This window comes from Carex rostrata, chromosome 10 (genome assembly GCF_964058835.1).
Source record: "Carex rostrata chromosome 10, lpCarRost1.2, whole genome shotgun sequence".
Taxonomy (NCBI): Eukaryota; Viridiplantae; Streptophyta; class Magnoliopsida; order Poales; family Cyperaceae; genus Carex; species Carex rostrata.
The window spans coordinates 5,467,512-5,482,811 of NC_135927.1; the positions used below are offsets into that span (position 1 = coordinate 5,467,512).

Genomic DNA, 15,300 nt, shown 5'->3' on the forward strand with positions numbered 1-15,300 from the left:
AGTTCAAAGTGTAGTGGTACCAATTCTACCTATCCATGCACTCCATCCCAACCAACACCAACCATTGCATTTGGTAGTCAGAGTCAAATTGGGAGTTCCCAAGGATGTAACATGTCAGGGCAACTTGAGCAATTTGACAACCCTGACGAATATGTTGGATTCAATGAGGAGGGTATGTATAGTTCTGATGTTGATGTGGGTCTTGATATTGAGGAGGCACACATTGATCCGGAGGCGGATAATGTGTATGAGGAGCCAACGATAGATGATGTTGATAATAATGCGCCTATCATTGCGTTTGATCATGAAAATCCCAAAATTGAGTTAATGCGTTATTTCCTGATGTCGATGCCTTTAGGAAGGCATTACGGCATTTTGCCATTAAAAATGAGTTTGAAGTACATACAGTGAAGTCGGACAAGAAAAGGTTTATTGGAGAATGCAAACATCCTAGTTGTCCTTGGAGAATTCGTGCTTCCATACTCCAAGATAACAAAACATTTATGGTATGCTTGCCAAATTCAGGTATATTTATTTGTAATTCAAATATGAAATGTACTATTTAATGATAATTTCGAATTTTTGTAACTACAGGTGAAGTTATTACCAGCTGAACATACATGCCCATCCACTACCATGGTTGATGGAAAGATGGCTTCTAAGTATTGGGTTTCCGACAGAGTTGGAGATTGGTTACGAAAGCATCCCTCGTCTGGAGCAAAGGAAATAAAGGACAAGTTAGAGGATGAGTTCCATGTCAAGGTGACATATAACAAAGCTTGGTCGGGAAGGCAAGTTGCTCTTGATCAGATCCATGGGTCGTGGGAGGAGAGCTTCCAATTGCTGTACAATTTTAAGGCGGAGTTGGAGAGCAGATGTCCCGGTAGCATTGTTGAGATAGATTGCAAAAGTGATGGCAACAAGGTGTTATTTAGCAAGATCTTTGTGGCACTGAAACCTTGCCTAGACGGCTTTGTAAATGGTTGTAGACCGTATTTAGGGATTGATTCGACCCATTTGACGGGCAAGTGGAAGGGACAACTAGCGGCTGCTGCCGGTATTGATGGGCATAATTGGTTATTTCCAGTTGCATATGGAGTTTTTGATACAGAAACAACGGATAATTGGACGTGGTTTATGAGTCAATTGAGGAATGCAATAGGAACTCCACCAGGGTTGGCTATCTCTTCAGATGCATGCAAGGGACTAGCAGCTACTATTGCAAGAGTATTTCCTGATTCTGAGCATAGGGAATGCATGAGGCATATGATGGAGAACTTTCAAAAAAGGTACCATGGTGATGTCTTTACTAGTCACATGTGGCCTGCAGCGATGGCATACACCACAGAAAAGTGCCAATACCATTTGAGCGAGATTAAGAAAGTATCACCCGAGGCTATTACATATCTCGAGAAGAATCACAAGCAACTATGGTGTAGAAGTAAGTTTTCGGAGCAATCAAAGTGTGAGTATGTCAATAATAACATATCAGAGAGCTTCAATAGTTGGATAAAAGACTTGAAAGATTTGCATATTGTTGATCTCGTTGATCAATGGTGACATTTGACATTTGACAAAAGAAGGAGTGTTGGTGCCAAACTCCAAGGTGTGATCCTTCCAAACGTGATCAAGCAATTGAATGCAAAAAGTAGGAATGTTGGGAAGGTGAGCATAAGTAGAGGTGGGGGATAAGTGTGCAGAAGTGAGTGGAATGGGCTCTGATGGCCGTGCTTGGAGGCATGCGGTGGAGTTGGATAGACAAGAGTGCACATGTAGAGAGTGGCAAATTAGTGGACAACCATGCATTCATGCCATTGCATTTATTTGATCACTTAGGGGAGCCTGTTTTGAGAATTATGTGCACGACTACTATTCGCTTCACAGATTCAGAGTCGCATATGCCGGTGTGATCAGACCCATGACCGACAAATCACTTTGGATCAAGCATGATCCGGGGTTCAAGGTTTATCCACCTAAGACTAAGAGACCGCCCGGTAGGCCTAGAAAAGAAAGAATCCGTAGTTGTCTTGAGAACAAGTCCAAAAAACAACATCAATGCAAGAGATGCAAGCAGTATGGTCACCAAGAAAGAACATGCAAAGCTCCACTTCCCGGTGATACTTTCTTGTTTTTGGTCCAAGCACCAACAAGAGGTATTATTGCATTGTTTTTGGTCTTTTGTTATTATTTTGCCATTCTAATTTTCAAGTGAATAATAAATTGTATTTTCTTGTGTGCAGGAAGAGAACAAGGAAGACTTAGAAACACCAAGAGTAGGCTGAACTAGGGTTGAGAGTGCTATTGTTGTGTTTCTATTTGTTATTTTGATAATGTTGTTATTGTTTGATGAATGTTATTATTATTGTTAGACTGCTATTGTTAGAATGCTTTTGTTATTTTTGCCTCTGCCTTGATTATAACCTTGATTTTATAACCTTGAATGTTATTATTATTATTAGAATGCTATTGTTACAATGCTATCGTTAATTTTGCCTCTGCCTTGTGTGAATTTTTGCCTTGCAGCTGTATGGTAGATGATTTACACTATTCTTGTTTATTTCATTCTTTATCTTGATTTAATCCATTCTTTAGTTTGATTTAATCCATTCTTTAGCTTGATTTAACCTACTGGTAACATTCTTTCGTTTGATGTTTTACTTCTTGTTCTGTTTCAGGATAGGATATAGTATGATTTACACTATTCTTGTTCATTTCTAACTTTACACATTAGAGTTTAGTAATTAAAATTCATTACCTATCTTTTACAGAGAAAACGATGCTAAGCAAAACTTCTATTACCTATATTTTACACTACAACAGGGCTCCATAATCTCAAGATATCATCATTCTTACAAATTAAAACATAACCCTAAATTATAACCTAACCCTAAAGATCATCATCATTACTAAAAATCTAGCATCCAAATATCAACACTACTTGCATATCGTTACAATTAAGATAACAGTCATCACAAAGACATTTAAAGCAATAAGAAATTTAATCTTCTCCACTAATTTAATAAGGCGAGAGTTGTGATTCTTCCATTCTCCCATCTCCACATCATATCGAGCTTCATTTCTACGAACGTCCGATACCACATGCTCGACAACACTCCGCTGTGTCACAATTCCTAATTCGCGAAGATATTCCTCGTACTCGTCCTCCCACATGAAGAAGTTGCAACTACTAGTCCACTGCAATTATGTATATATGTCAACCATAAGAAAAAAAAAAAAGATAAATTGAACACATCAAACCAAGCACAATGGACACTGGTACCATACCCAAACAGTCAAATACCATCATTACATCACAATTGTCTAGAAGTAAAGCTACCCTAATTCTACCCTATTACATTCAACCTCAAACACAGAAATTATCATCACAAATTCACAAAAATTATCATCCCAAATTCACAACCAGAATGTAGCATGGACTCAAATGTACATTTGATGCTTTGGACCAAATTTATATGCATAAATGGTACCAATTTGGTACCGTAACCTAGAAAACAATAGCAGAAAAAGAACACATACCGGAGTATTTTTTGGGCACTTGTAAAACACTTTGTTTGGATTCGATGGAGTTAAACTCAGCAGCTTATTCAATTTATGGCCACAGTTGGGGCACGGCACCATTGGCAACAAAGAGGAGCGACTTGGCTGAACAGAAGTCATGGAGATATTCGAGGAGGTTGCGCTATTCTCCACAAGTGGCCGATGGCGATGCATGGTGGAAGATGGCTCGATGGAAGGGATAGGAAACAGTAAATAAATGTCTGACATAATGACCAATACAGGAAACAGTAACAAGTTCAAACCAGAAAATAAATGTCTAAAATGTCCCTAATATCCTACCAAAATTCTGAGATGTCCACAAGGTACCCAGGGACAGCTGTATGCTTGAACCATAGTGCCGTTTCCCTTTATCAGGTAACATGGTTGTCAAACAAAGCTGATTTTTAACATATCACTTCCCAATTTCCATTATTAAGTAATAACTAAGACTAAATTTAAGGACAACAGTAAATTAATAATTTTAGGAAGAGATAGATAATCTTACAGTAAATGACCCTAAAAGCTGATCACGGGCTAAAACTCCAAGGTGTTTTCCCCCATATCTACCAAGAAAAAATTAGATCTAATGTCAAAATTAATATGAAATTTATATGAACATTGCTCAAGTTTATAGAAATTAACATTCCATGCTAAATTGCAATCATGTAGAGTTTCATCATACACACGAACAACAATTATAAAACAACAGAAAAAGGGAAGGAAAGTATTCCGTCAGACAATTTCACAAGAAAAAGAGGAAGCAAAAACGAATTCTAAATTAAAGTTGAGATTCATACACTCTACAGTAGCGGATTGGCTCGGCGGAAGGTGAAGGGGCTCTTGCTGTCGATGGAGAGGAGCGATTCTTGCTAGCTCCGTGGGCGCCGAGAGCAGTTCTCACTAGTTTAGCTTCTGATCGAAAAGGTGGGGGATCTGTTTATCTTCCGATCAAAGTAGAAGAGAGGCGAAGACTTTTGGAGAAGAAGGGGTCCGTTCGATTGTTGAAGAAGAATAGAGGCGAATAAGGGATCTGTTTAGCTTCGGATCAAAATTAGATCTATTCAATTGAAATTGAAGGGTAACATTGGAAATACTAAAATACAGTTTTTATACACTAATTTTCAGAATATTTTAAATCAGAAATCTGAATTTAGTGTATAAAGGTGGCAATTAGCTTAATTTAATGAGTTTGGGGTGGCAAATTGTTAGTGTATTAATCTAGAAGTCAATAATACGATAATTTATCATAAAGCTTTGTTCATGAATTGGATGATTAATATCATTTTGTTGCCTTGAGTATTATTGAATTTATGGATCATTTCGAGTTCATGACTGAAATTGTGAAACTCCATAATATAGATAATATATACTCTTAAAAGGTCACTGACCAAGGTAATTAGCAGAAACACTAATTACCGCGATAAGGTTAGTATGTGGATTAAAAGATGGTTAAGTTTTACAAACCACCTGACACGAGATGTCATTTTAATCACATAGATACATGTTCTAGAAACATGGTATTTGACAGACCCCGAATGAAACATTAAATAGAATTGTGTTCGTGTCATTTATGTTTTCATTCAGTGTCACGTTCTACAGTATGAGGTATTTATCGTTCCCACTGAGAAATATGTATGTGTGATTGTTATCCACCGCTGTCCGTAAAAAGCAGTCATAACGGTAGCTTTTCCATATGTATAGCTTAGCTGAGGAAGTGATAGTTTACCAAGAATACTATTTGTCCCTCGTATCTCTATACGAGCTATAGCATCACTGGGCCCCTTGATAGAGTAAGATTATCTGCTAGCGGTATAATTACAAGAGTAATTATATTTGATAATCTGCTCAAGATCAAGAAAAGATTCAGTTAGCAAGGATGACACACATCTACCTTGAAACTAATCTGATAGCTATGAGACAGAAGAATAGACACAAGTAAATTGTTTACTGGATCGTGATATTGTACAGTACAGCATCATCTGTGTAATTGGATGGTCATGATGTGTTGCCAGACGCCACCCATGATTATAGAAGTTAAAACGGTTTTAACTCTATTTGCCAACATAACACAGATCCTATTGGGTCACACCATATAGGAGTTAATCGGAGAATCTTATTTTGATTGATTATAAATTGGTTATGATCAATGATAAGATGGTTATAATTAATTATACATGTTATAATTAAATTATAAATGTTATGTAAAAATAACAAGCAAAAACATTGGTTAATTTATAAACGTGTATGACACGTTGTATAAAAGTTAACCGGTTAATTTATAAATGTGCAGGACACATTGTATAAATTACCGAAACAACAACCGCAAGAAAAATATATATAATTATTAAGAATAATTATACGAATATTATTTGTGTTCGGGCCGAGGGCATTCGGATCTTTTCAGATTCGTCCTTATCCGCATGACATGTCATCGATCCTATCCAGATGACACGTCATCGACACCGAAACAAATAACCGAAAGAAAAATATATATATAATTGTTCAGAATAATTATACGAATATTATTTGTGTTCGGGCCGAGGGCATTCGGGTCTTTTCAGATTCGACCTTATCCGCATGACACGTCATTGATCCTATCCAGATGACATGTCATCAATCCTATCCACAAGGGCAAAATGGTCATTTCACACCTATGCCACCTTGCATGTGTAGAAGCATGGAGAAGAATGTGGAAGGGTGTGGAAGGGGTATTTTGGTCATTTCACATATAAAAGGATGAGGTGTCAATGGCATATCTTGTAAATAGGCCGAACTTGGAGGGCATTTTGGTCTTTTGCAACCGAATCTAAACACTATAAATAGGGGTGGAGGGGTAGAGAGAAATATATATATATATGCACATTCACATGTATCTTTTCGTGCAGAAACGAATCGGTATTTTCTCTCTTTCTCGGTTTCTCTTCCAAATAGTGTTTCGGTTGAGAAAAGAAAGTTATACGTAGTTGACGTATAATCTTGCGGGTTGTTGTGGAGTATATTTACGGGATCGATGAATAGTGTTTTACCGAATTTAGCGGTATGTCAGTTTTGCATATTGATGAAACTGAGCAACCGAAAATTCGTGTTTATGGGTTTTCGTCTTATTCCCGTGAATAGTGTTTTTGCAGAATTCCGCGATTTATGGTATTTCTGGCAGAAGAAATAAACCGCTCTCTGGTTAGTCCTGGTGGATAACCGATAGAGGTATCACACGTGTGATACTCCGAGTCGATTCCTTCCATGGTGAGGCTCTACTCGCTCGGTCTGCATTCCAACTGTGATTTGGAAACAAGGTATAAATATGTTATATTAATCTATTTAATTTGTAAGTAGATTAAAGTTTTAGAAATCAATCATGGAGTATATCTGTAAAAGGATTAAATTGGGTTTTGATGCCAAAGGAATACTGAAGGTGGACCGCCTTGGAAAGTTTCCTGACATACCCCGTTTAATCCTAAGCTTAAGTTGGCCGTAGAAATTTTTGTTCTACGGTCATTCCGCACCTTAAGCCTAAAAGGGTTTCCGGTTAGCACCCCGCAGAACCCAACACAAATAACTAATTTCAAGTTTTAGGGTGGCAAATAACTAATTTCCAAGTTTTGGAGTGGCAAATAAAAAATTTTCCCTTATTTTTATCAGATGTATGTTCTTAACATCCCAACAAGTATGGTGCAAATTAAGAAAAAAAAAAAGATTTAATTTGGTGTACCTCATTTTGTATTTATTGTCATTCTCTCTTTTTTTTTCCCTTAATTTGGTATTCCTTGATTTGGAGTGCTACTTTTTTGCATGAAAATTGCATCATTGAGATCGAGAAATTTTTTTTTAGTATACTTTCTTAAATAAATTATATTTTTTAGTTTATTTATTTCTCCACTCATCAGTAAGGTACATATATAACATGTATCGATTGATCAATAAAATATGCTTTGTGCCTTTGTGATTGATGTATCTAAATAATGATGTATTTAAAATACAACTTTTTTATATTTTCGGATTAGTTTTGTAGAGAGTCAAGTGGTGATAAAACGCGTTCAAAAAATAAATGCATTAAAATAATTTTGAACCTTCTAATTTTGACTGCTTGACTTTATATACTAAACTAATTTGAAAGTTTTTGTAAGTAAACACATCACTCGATCATAAGGTATAAGGGTTTTAACGGTTTGAATTCATCATGTGAAATCAATCTGATAGATTTTATAGTTGAGTTCACGAAGAAACTTGGTGAACTTTGAAAGATCCTCTAGTATAGTATAATTATCTGTTGCTTTATTAATTTGTACTTGAATACCCTCGTTGTTTCTTTATACGTTGTTTAGTATAACTCCATATTCATTCATATGCTCTCAACTAATTTTGCACATATATTCAGCGCCAAATCGAACCCATACCGGCCAGTGCTGCAGCGAGAGATGTTGTCGTAAAGGGTGCTGCTATTGATGCTTGTCAAAGAATTATGAAGATTTATGGAAACTAATAGCAACATTAGTACATTTTACATATTTATTTCGGTTTGTATTAATTAAGACACAGGTGTGATTATAGATGATATATATCGGCAGTACTAGTACTTTTACTACAAATTATTTGGATATATTGTGTTCAAATTAATCATCCATTTAATGAATGTATTAAAATGCTTTAATTAACTAATTATGTAGTGAATAATGATGCATTTTTATATATTTAAATATAGAGGTGATATGTAAACTTATAATATGAATTTTATGATTAAACTGAAAATAATCTCTGGATGATTTGTTCCAAGTTTTTGCTGAAAAAATAAATATCAAACTAATACACTGAACTTGAAGTAAAGACTGAATAAATTGATAAGAAAGACTAAACTGGACAAGGGCGAAATGGAGAAGAACAAAACAATATCAAATTGATACACTGAACTTCGCTGGAAGTAAATCTACCTAGATTTTGTGTTCTTTTTAATATAAAGTTGTAAATTCACAAAATCTTATAAATAGGTGACAATGCTACGTAACAATTAATCATCATCGTAGAAGTAAATGAATTTATTCTCATTTCAATGAAAGGTTATGACAACCCATTATGGTATTTAATATGACTAAAAGCATCTACATTCCTGATATTATGAGAGCTTCTAATCTGATGTGGCAGTTTCTAATTCAGTTTCTGTGACAGAGTTTCGATATCAATATAACCTTTTATTTGGATATATGGTTTAGTGGGCCATGCGGCCTTCCTTTGGCACGGACCCTCTTTTATCATTGATACCATCATTCATCGTTGGTCGTCGGTCCAGTAAAGCAACTGCACATATACTGCTTAAAGCAGTATAATTACAAATATTTTGTTATCGTGTAGAAAAGTTAACCATGTTAGAGCCATAGTTCGTAAAATCGGCCGATTCCGATTCAAATCGGCCGATTCAACTCGGAATCGGACTGGACCGACCCGATTTTTGCCCGATTCTCAAGTTGGTGCGATTCTTTTCAAAAAAAGCGGATGAACAGTGAAAAAATTGGCCGATTTTCCGATTTTTTGTCCGATTTACACCGATTTGAACCGATTCAAACGATTTAAAGCAAAAAAATTTCAATTTGACTAACCTTTGTGCCGATTCAGAGAAAATCGCGCCATTTGAATCCACCTCTGTGTCGATTCAGAGAAGAAGAAGGCAGCCCGAAAGGGGGAGAAGGCGCGCAGGAGGAGAAGGTAGCCCGAAAGGGGGAGAAGACACTGAAGACGCGCCATTTGAGCTTGATTTTTCGAACCATGGAGAACTGAGAAGGCGCTGATTTTTGCCACCGTGGTGAGAAGGGGGAGAACCGGAGAAGAACACCGAAGTCGTGCAGGAGGAGAAGAACACCGTGCACCGAAGACTTGATTTTTCGAAAGGCGTTGATTTTTGCCACCGTGGTGAGAAGGGGGAGAAGAACACCAAGTCGTGCAGGAGGAGAAGATGAACACCGAAGAATTGCTAATATTTGGCACTTTTTTAAATAGGCCCTTGATGTTTTTCTTATTCAGAACTTAATATGTATATATCTTTTTTTTAGTGAAAGGCCCTCATTCTTTCACTGTAATGACATAGCTTCTGGCAAAAAAAATATGTTATATTTGTAATGTTTGTAATACATTAAATAATTAGTGGATTATATGAGTGTAATATTATCTTAATTAACATAGTTTTTTTATAAAAAAATTTTATCAATTTTTTCCTATTTTTTGGCTACAAAACAAGGCTTCTGCCAAAAAAAACCGATTTACCGATCCGATTTTCCGATTCCGGCTGATTTATCCGATTTTAACTAGGCGGTCAAAAATCCGATTCCGATTCCGATTCCGATTTTCTGAACCATGGTTAGAGCTACTGTTCTGTACTGGTACAAATGAAGTCAAGTCTATTTAGAGTTGAAAGCAGAGGCAGGGCTAGAGTTGACTTCTGAGTTGATTTGCATGTGTCATTTTATAATTTAATTCCAGTATAAAATGATGAAGATGGAAGAAATCAAGGGACACTGTTACAGGTAATTTTTGGGAGCAATATGACGAGTGAATTCATGATCCTCTGTTTACTACTGAGGCTATGGCCATGCAAAGTGAAAGTGTTATATATAAACCATGTCTATTTGGATTAAGATTAAGGGAAAGAGAAAGGAAATTATAAGATTAAGGGAAAAAAAAATAATGGTGTTCCAGTTATTTAGATGAAAAAAATGCGCCCTAATATGGTCGAGTTAGTATGACTGTTGGTTTATTGACGCCGTTTAATATAACCCTATATTCATTCATATGTTCTCAAATTTTGGAGGATCTCCGATTTCTGGAATCCATTGACCCCCAGGTACTGTGTGGAGGGAATCTAGCTACTTGTAAGAGATGCTGCGCCCATTTTCTACATTTTTAAAGTTCAAATCGTCAATTCAAACTGTTAGATATGGTTTCCACAATAAAATGTGTTTCCAGACCAAATTTTACATTTTTTAGATTCTTTTTACTATTTATTAAGATGGGTACAAAAACTAGTCAAATTCAGACCATTGAATTTTGTACCCATCTTAATAAATAGTAAATATATGTTGTCAAAGAAAGGTTATGACAGCCCATTATGCTATTTAATATGACTAAGTATATATTGAGGTTGGCTAATATCAAATCGATTCTTCTTGAGGTGCCATGTAACTAAGTTGTTTTTTAATTTTTAAAGTTCAAAAAGTCGATCCAAACTATTAGATGTGATATCTATATTAAAATGTGCTTGGAGACCAAATTTTACAATTTTTTTGAATTTTTTTACTATTTATTAAGCCAGTTTGAAAATCACTGATCCAACGATGGCTTTTGGTTTTACTGTTTTGTTAAGCCACCGTTGGATTAACGATTTTCAAAGTAGCTTAGTAAAATAGTAAAAAAATTCAAAAAAAAATAAAATTTGGTCTCCAAGCACATTTTAATATAGTATTCATATCTAACAATTTAGATCGACTTTTTGAACTTTAAAAAATGATTTAGTTGTACAGGACCTCATGAACAATCGATTTGATATTAGCCAACTTCTATATAACCAATTAAATTATTCAGTGTTGAAAGAGTTTGTGGGTCATGGTCATGGGCTGTCCAGCCTGTCTTAGGTTGTATCTAGGTCCAGTAAGCCAACCGCACATATACAGCTCAAATCAAATTCTGATTCTCTATTAGAAACTTCCGCGTCCATTTCCTGTTGCAAGTTACGGATGAGTTGGTCTCAGGATTTTTGCTATTTATGGGGTACGCTAAAATTAAGTGCTGACGAAATCCCCACATAACAAGTCACAAGTTAGGAAAAACACTAAAGAAATATTAACATATTAGATTAGTTTTCTTCAATTTTGAAACAAAAGCAAACAAAAAGGTAACAACTTAAAAAAAGAGATAGAACATGGTCCAAGGGAATCTTCATTTATGGGTGTTGAAATTCTACAATGAAAATACAGCTCCACTCAAAATTAAAATTAACTTGATAGTGGAGGTCAGTAATTCAGAAATGCACCCAAGTAAGACTAAGGCATTTGCGTTCTATTTTGAATGGAATCTTCTTAGAGTTGGCATCCATAAAGTATCTAAATTTTTTAGTTTAAATTCAGAACGTCTGATCAGAACCTGGATCAATATGATCCTAGATAGAATGCACAGAGTCCCTTTAATACACGTGCCAATGTAGATCGGATGGTCTGTGTTCAAACACAAAATTTGAGTGACCTTAGGTGACATGAATTCATACTGTTATTAGTCATTCCGTGTAGAAAAAGGTAACAAATTAAAAAAGAGATAGAACATGGTCCAAGGGAATAGACAGCTCCACTCCAAATTCAAATTAAGTTGATAGTGGAGGTCAGTAATTCAGCAAAGCACCCAAATAAGACTAAGGCATTTGCCTTCTACTTTGCGTTGTACCTTAGACTGGAATTTTACAATTCGTGATAAAGGAAGAAATAAAGGGACACTGCTACTGCTGCTATTACCAATAGAGTATAGAGTTTTTGGGAAGCAAAATGAGGAGTGAATTCATGATCCTCTGTTTGCTTCTTAGCGTTATGGCCATGCAAACTGCTTCTATTGGCGTCTCCGCTTACGTTCCGAGCCGTAGACTGCTCAAAGGAGGTAATTTCTCTCTTCTAGTCGGCACTTTCTAAAATTCAATTCAAATCATATTTGTTTATTCAGTATAGCATAAAATTAACACTTTTTCCTAATATATATTCGGGTAAATTTCACTGGAGTTCACTAAACTTTTTCCTTTCTCACAAATTGGTTACTCAAATTTGATTTATCCCTTTATAGCCACTAAATTTTTAATTTGTCCCAATCAAGTTACCATATAACTTTTTTCATTCAAAAAATTGATAGAATATAACTTTTCCATTAGTATTTTGGACGAAATATATATATATATATAGAGGAGGGTTCAAATGCCTCCATTTTTGTGCCTCCATCATGCCTCCATTTTTAAAAACTTAAATAACTCAAACTTTAAAACTTAAACGTCAAAATAAAACCGTTAGATGTAATCTATGTTATTTTCTCTATGTGCCCATAAAAAATTATCACATTTTGATTTTGCTTTTATATGAATCAATAAGTTGAAAAATCAACGTCTAGAAATTATCCACATTTGTATACATTTTTACAAGCTCAAGATGACAATCAAAACAAAGTTGAAATGCCATAATTTTTTACATGTGCATAGATAAAATGATATAGTTCATATCCAACGGTTTTATTTTGAATTTCAAGATTTAAATTTTGAGTTATTAAAGTATTTAAAAATGGAGGCATGATGGAGGCACAAAAAATGGAGGCATTTGAACCCTCCAAATATATATATATATATTTAATTTTGGACATAATGAGCATATTCGGTTAGTATTTTTGACAGAACTAGCATATTATGTTAATATTTTGGATGGAAAAGTTATAGAGTGACTAGATTGAGACAAATAAAAATCTTAGTGGTTGTAAAGAGACAAATCAAACTTGAATGATCAATTCGTGACAATAGATTGTGTGGCAGGTAAGAAAGTATATGTGAAGTCTAATTTGTTTCTTCCTACAAATGTTAAATCTGATTTGCAACCCAAAAGTATTCACACATAAAAGCCCACAATTTTAACTGAGTAAATTAATTAATATTGAATGGAGCTAAAATTGAGATAATTGCAGAGAATGAATTATATATTGCTTTAATTTCCATGATTGAAGGAAACATTAAAAAGCTAAGTACCCAAACCTCCGGAAAAAGTCAACTCCTTATTTCCAGATCTCTTTTGTTTTTATTCATGATTCATGAATTTACTAATATATCCACACATTTGTCATGTACTTGTGAATTTAATATGTACATGTAACAGTGTGACTAACCAACCAAGACTAGGCCCCCACATTAAATAAAAGCCCAAGGAAATGTTTGACAACTCCAATTTTATCCCTACACATATATATAGTGAGCACTGAGCAGTGATTTTCTACCTATATATTTAAATTTTTTTTTTTTTTTTAATTTTTTACAATTTAATCAACAATTATAGAATGTTTAACTGTTGCTTTATTAATTTGTACATGAATAACCTCCTTGTTTCTTTATACGTTGTTTAGTATAACTCCATAGTCATTCGTATGTTCTCAACTTTTGCGCAAATTCAGGGCCAGGAAGTTCTGATCACCCCCATGGTTGCTGTGGTAAAATCTGCTGTCGAAAAAGTGATTACCTAGTCAAAGAAAGCGTGTCTGGGTGCTGCTAGAAGTGCTGGTGAAAGAATTATGGAGATTTCTGAAAACTAATATATAGCAACGATAAAAGATGATGTATTATGTTATTACCTAGTTTAAAGAAAGTTGAGAGACAACATTACTATATTTTACATATTGTATCAATTTTATTTCGGCTTGTATTAGTACACAGTGATTACAGATACTTGGAAACGGAAACGGAAACGGAAACGGTTTGGTGGGTCATGGTCATGCTGGTGCTAGAGTATTGGAGATTAGGCTGAACTACATGTGACACTCTCCCGTAATTGAGATAAAGGCAGAAAAAAAGAGACAAAACACTAAACTAGACAGGGGCAGAATGGAGAAGAACAAAACAATATCAAATTGATTCACATAACTTCGCTAGAAGTAATTTAGGTAGATTTTATATTATTTTTAATAGAAAAACGGTTAATACAAAAAATCATATTAATAGGAGAGAATGCTTTGTAACAATCATCATGGAAGTGTCTCTTGTTAATGGAATATAGGAGCTACACTCCTAATTTTCTTCTCAAAAAAAAACAATAATCATCATGGAAGTAAATGAAATTTATTATGATATCTTCCATTCTCCCTTTCTTTCTTTTTTTCTTTTGAAGAAAAAGGGTATCACTTGCAGTCGGTAATATTATCCATTAAATTATTCAGCGTTAAAAGAGTTTAGGATCTTCGCCGTAGCTCCGGTGAGCCCACTGCACATATACTGGTCAAAGCAAGTTCAGATCCTCTTTTACAAATTTTCTTGTACATTTACTGTTGCAAGTTGCTGATGAATTAGGCTTGAGGGTTTTTTGTATTTACAAGGTCTGTTTAAAATTAAATTTAGTGCTGGCGGAATCCCCACATCACAAGTTAGGAAAAGCACTAAAGAAATATGAAAATCTTAGACTAACTTTATTGAATGTTGAAACAAACAAAAGCAAAAAGTAACCAAGTTTGACCAGAATTTTGTTATTAATCCATTATTGTTGGAAAAAGTAACCAAGTTGGAGCTATTTTCTGTACCGAGACCAATCAATTCAGACTTTAGGAAGCAGAGGCAGGGAATTAAGGACTTGACTTGGGAGTTGATTTTGCACAAATCTTGTTATAATTTTCAGTATAAAATAATTTTCACAGTTGTTGCTGTAGAGTTTTTGAGTAGCAATATGAGGTGTTTATTAATGATCCTTTTATAACCTGAATTTTTAACTTTGATTAATTAAGTACAAACTTAAAATTTTGGATAATTAAAATCATATTAATAGCTAAACTAGAATATAATATATACTTGAAAATTCAATATACGAACAGTTGAGACCGAAATTTTTAAATATATACCATACCTTCAAAAAAGACAAATCAAACAACCACGTTTTCTGGAAAATTCAAATTTTGACACGGCCGCATCCCCTAGATGCGGCTACATTTCTGGGGGCCGCATCTAGGGGGATGCGGCCACCTTTTTTTCTTTACTTCTCGTGCGGCAGT

General features: G+C 34.9%; 1 protein-coding gene and 1 long non-coding RNA gene across 2 annotated transcripts; both read left to right on the forward strand.

Moving 5' to 3' along the window:
• Window positions 1-425: 425 nt before the first annotated feature.
• Window positions 426-1,655, forward strand: LOC144560922 (PKS-NRPS hybrid synthetase cheA-like). Its single transcript, XM_078310138.1, has 2 exons — window positions 426-506; window positions 595-1,655. The coding sequence occupies exons 1-2, from the start codon at window positions 504-506 to the stop codon at window positions 1,558-1,560; spliced, it is 969 nt and encodes a 322-aa protein (XP_078166264.1). The 5' UTR covers window positions 426-503; the 3' UTR covers window positions 1,561-1,655.
• Window positions 1,656-11,939: 10,284 nt separating this feature from the next.
• LOC144560510 (uncharacterized) lies at window positions 11,940-13,989 on the forward strand. Its single transcript, XR_013513415.1, has 2 exons — window positions 11,940-12,180; window positions 13,720-13,989. It is a non-coding gene; the product is annotated as an uncharacterized LOC144560510 (long non-coding RNA).
• The last annotated feature ends 1,311 nt before the right edge of the window (window positions 13,990-15,300 follow it).